This window comes from Nicotiana attenuata, unplaced genomic scaffold (assembly GCF_001879085.1).
Source record: "Nicotiana attenuata strain UT unplaced genomic scaffold, NIATTr2, whole genome shotgun sequence".
NCBI classification, from domain to species: domain Eukaryota; kingdom Viridiplantae; phylum Streptophyta; class Magnoliopsida; order Solanales; family Solanaceae; genus Nicotiana; species Nicotiana attenuata.
The window spans coordinates 219,372-223,629 of record NW_017671621.1 but is presented as its reverse complement, the minus strand read 5'-3'; the positions used below and the strand labels follow the sequence as shown (position 1 = coordinate 223,629).

General features: G+C 37.5%; 1 protein-coding gene across 1 annotated transcript; it reads right to left on the bottom strand.

Annotated features, from left to right (window-relative positions):
- Window positions 1-1,822: 1,822 nt before the first annotated feature.
- On the bottom strand, window positions 1,823-4,022 carry LOC109209342. The gene is made up of 7 exons (XM_019372603.1): window positions 3,889-4,022; window positions 3,396-3,559; window positions 3,238-3,309; window positions 2,761-2,886; window positions 2,575-2,657; window positions 2,019-2,226; window positions 1,823-1,908 (listed from the first exon to the last, which is right to left on the bottom strand). The coding sequence occupies exons 1-7, from the start codon at window positions 4,020-4,022 to the stop codon at window positions 1,823-1,825; spliced, it is 873 nt and encodes a 290-aa protein (XP_019228148.1).
- Window positions 4,023-4,258: the final 236 nt, after the last annotated feature.

The window sequence follows — 4,258 nt, the reverse complement described above, 5'->3', positions numbered from 1 at the left end:
GGAAATTAGAATCGAACCACCTTTGTTCTTCAATCAACGTTAGAGTAACAAGAATGCGTCATATTGTCCACTCTGGGCATGGGCCCTCACGGGTTTAAAATGTGTCACTAGGGTCTAAGGCTTGTTAACTTATACACCCAGCATCCCTCTTATGTTTTGCCGATGTGGCACTCTGTCTAAATTCTGGAGTGTTACATACACCCCCTCTTATGGACTCAGCATCCTCGCTGAGGTTTGCCCTACCGCATGGGATTTTCCTAGACTCAGCACTGAGGTTTGCCCCGCCTAACAAGATTTTCCTAAACTCAGTTGAACTCTGACCCACCATAAGCAAGGCCGACACAAGTGTGGCTCTGATACCAACTTTACGACCCAATTTAGGATCATGACAGCGGTCAGGAGCAAGTGCCCCCAAGTAAGCCTCATTTGTATTTTACAGAAAACCGGACAGAGTTTCCCCTATTTTTGGACTATCCAAAAATTTTCCCTATCTCAAAATCAACAACAAACCATCCTAATATCAAACAAACTAATCAACAACTTATCAGTTAACTAAAACAAGTCTCCACCATTGCTAATCAACTCACTAAAAACAACAAATACTTATTTATCTCAAACTTTGATATTAAAGGAACGATACGCAATATAAGACTATAATAAAAAAATAATACTCATGACACCAAAATGATGAATACAGAGCGAATCTAAGAATTCAAAGAACGACCATAGGAATAAATAAAATTTCCACCCACGCGAACAAGTGCGGGGCTCACCAAGAACTATCAACCTGTGCGCTCTAATTAACAAAATCCTTGCCTGCGCCAACTACTGTCTTAGTTAAAAAAATTAGCGGGGAATGAGTCGCTAGCTCAGTGAGTAATAACACTTAACTACAAGTGTTTTTATTGGGGACAAGTCAGAAAATATGCTAGTATCTCAAACAGAAAATAACATAAAAATGCCCTTCGGAAATAATAAATAATTTTCAGTCTCATCATGTTCTTACGTTTAACAATTCAGTAATAAACTCGGTAACCACTACATAATACCAATATTCACATTTTGCATGAAGTCTCATATAATTCAGTCTCATCATATTCCCACTAGCGAGGACTATAACGGTAATCGGTAATTACAAGGTGCACTAGGTCTACTGAAGCCGCCGTTAGCTACGGGATCCTTCAATGTTTACTCCCATTTATACTTGTCTCTGCAATCCGTATATACTCGTAGAAAATATTTTTAAATAATATAGGGCACTTTGGTTCTTATCAAATCATATAATTCCATTTCGATAAGAGTAAATTCAAGTAATGGTAAAACCACTGTAATCTAATCAAATCATCTAGTGACAACGAAAATATTTAAAACCACTGTAATCATCTCAAATAACTGTTTCGGTATCATATCGAGTAAAAGGCTCATCCACATGCAACTCAAAATAATCGGTAACATATTTAGATTAAAAATCATGTGTAAATCATGTAAGTTATGAAAACACAAATTATTTGCAAGATTACTACTCACAGTACTCGTGCGAAATACCAAACTCGTCATCTCGAACGATCCGTACGACTTTCTTCAATCAATCTATAACCATATCAATACCCTTCTTAATGTACACCTAACAAAGATCAGATATAATGAGACTAGTTTAAGTACAAATACATCAATACCCTTCTTCTTTTTTTCAAGTGAATTCATCCTACAGTAACATTGACCAACTTCCAATTGCATAATTTTTCCAGAATAAATCTTATTGGTATTAAATTTCTTATACCTCGTGAAACCCTTCAAATATATAAGCTGAGCTAAAAAAATATTACCAGAAGAAAAGAACTGAAATGATCTTGTTCTTCTTCTTCTTTTTCATTCTTTCCTTGTTTTTAGCTTCTGTTGCCCATTTTCCTATTATTTATTTTTTTAAAACATTAGTTAAAGACTTATATGCCCTTATAAGGGTATTACATTGTCCCAACTTATGAAATTCGGTCCTTGAATTTAATTTAAGTACGTACCTGTGGACTGAAATAAATGGGGATACTTCGCTTGTATATCTTTTTCTACTTCCCATGCAGATTCTTCAACTCTATTATTTCTCCATAATAGTTTAATGAACAAAAATTCTTTTAACCGTAGCTTCTTTACTTGCCTATCAACAATAGCCATCAGCTCCTCCTCGTAAGACAACTTCTTATCAAGCGGTATAGCAGGTGCTTCAAGCACCTGAGATGAGTCTGATATACATTTTCTTACTATTGAGACATGAAAAACTGGATGAATAAAGGACAACTCAGGAGGAAGTGCCAAACGATAAGCCACCCCTCCCACTCGGTTTAGTACATGGTCCTATAAACCTGGGGCTCAGCTTGCTTCTTTTCCCAAATCGAATCACACCTTTCATAGAAGAGACTCATAGGAACACTTTGTCCCCAATTGTGAACACTAAATCTCTTCTTCTCTTATCCGCCTAAGATTTTTGTCTTCTTTGAGCTGTAAGCAATCTCTGTCTGATCAATTGAACTTTGTCTATAGCTTCTTGTATTAAGTCAGGTCCCAATAAGTTAGTCTCACCAGCTTCAAACCATCTGATAGGAGAACGACATCTTCTAACATACAATTCTTCGTACGATGCCATTTGAATACTGGACTGGAAGCTATTGTTGTAAGCAAATTCAGCTAAAGGTAAATTAGTGTCCTAACTATCTCCAAACTCAGGAATACAAGATTTTAACATATCCTCCAAGATTTTTAAAGTACATTCAGGCTGCCCGTCTGTCTGTGGATGAGATGGAGTACTAAGATCTACTTGAGTACCCAATGCTTCTTGAAAAGATTTCCAAAAGCGTAAAGTGAAATGTGATCCTTTATCAGAGATGATGGATACTGGAACTCCGTGAAGTCGGACAATTTCGTTCATAAATATACGTGCATACCTCACTCCACGCTATGTAGTATTCACTGGCAAAAAGTGTGTTGATTTCGTCAGTCGATCTACAATCACCTATACAGAGTCATAACCTCTAAGGGTTCGTGGTAGACCGGTGACAAAATCCATAGTAATTCTTTTTCAATTGTCTCGAAGCATAAGCAATAACACGACCATTTTGCATGAGAACACATCCTAATCCCACACTCGATGCATCACAGAACACCGTAAATCCTCCGAACCTGATGGTAAGGCTAATATTGGTGCAGTTGTCAAACATGTTTTGAGTTCTTGAAAGCTCTACTCACATTCCTCCGTCAACTGAAACTTTGCATTTTCTGTGTTAGCTTGGTCAGCGGCGCTGCTATTCTGTAGAAATCCTGCACAAAACGCTTGTAATAGCCTAGTCAGCCTAAGAAGTTGCAAATCTCTGTGGAAGAAGTAGTTCCGGGCCATTTCTCCACACCTTCTATCTTCTTAGGATCTACCATGATTCCATCTTTGGATATAACATGCCCCAGATATGATACTGAGTCTAGCCAAAATTCACACTTTGAGAACTTAGCATAAAGCCGATGTTCTAGCAATGTCCGCAACACAGTCCTGAGATGATTCTCGTGTTCTCCTTGGCTACGAGAATATATATCAGGATATCATCAATATATACTATTACAAATCTATCCAGAACGACTTTAACACCCTATTCATTAAATCCATGAATGCAGCTGGAGCGTTAGTCAATCCGAAAGGCATCACAAGAAATTCATAGTGCCCGTATCGAGTTCTGAAAGCAGTCTAAGAAATATCTTCATCTTGATTCTAAGTTGATGATAACTAAAATGGAGGTCAATCGTTGAAAAGTGGGGAACTCCTTGTAATTGATCAAACATGTCACTATACAAGGCAAAGTATATTTATTGCGTATTGTTTTCTTGTTCAACTGCCTGTAGTCAATGTACATTCTCAGGGATCCGTCTTTCTTCTTTACGAACAGTACTGGTGCACCCCATGGAGATATACTCGGTCTGATAAAACCATTATCTAACAAATCCTGTAGTTGTTGTTTTAGATCCTTCAACTCTGCTGGTGCCATCCGATATGGCAGTATTGATATGGGTTGTGCGTCAAGTGGAAAATCAATACCAAAATCTATTTCTCATACTGGAGGCAATCCTGGTAAATCCTCAGGAAATACATCACTTAAATTCTCTAACTACCTGTACATTTTCTATACTAACTGTTTCTTTTCTTGTGTCATTTGCAATAGCTATGAGGCCCAAGCAACCTTTCTTCAGCAGTCATTGAGCCTTCATAAAAGATACAACTTTG

What these genes read in the sequence shown, in the direction of transcription:
- LOC109209342 (XM_019372603.1), bottom strand. Translation starts at nt 4,022, where the DNA reads ATGGCACCAGCAGAGTTGAAGGATCTAAAACAACAACTACAGGATTTG. An exon ending in AAAGACGGATCCCTGAGAAT is followed by an intron (nt 3,560 to 3,888) that starts GTACATTGACTA and finishes ATATTCTCGTAG; the next exon opens with CCAAGGAGAACACGAGAATC. An exon ending in TATCAGATGGTTTGAAGCTG is followed by an intron (nt 2,227 to 2,574) that starts GTGAGACTAACT and finishes GACTCATCTCAG; the next exon opens with GTGCTTGAAGCACCTGCTAT.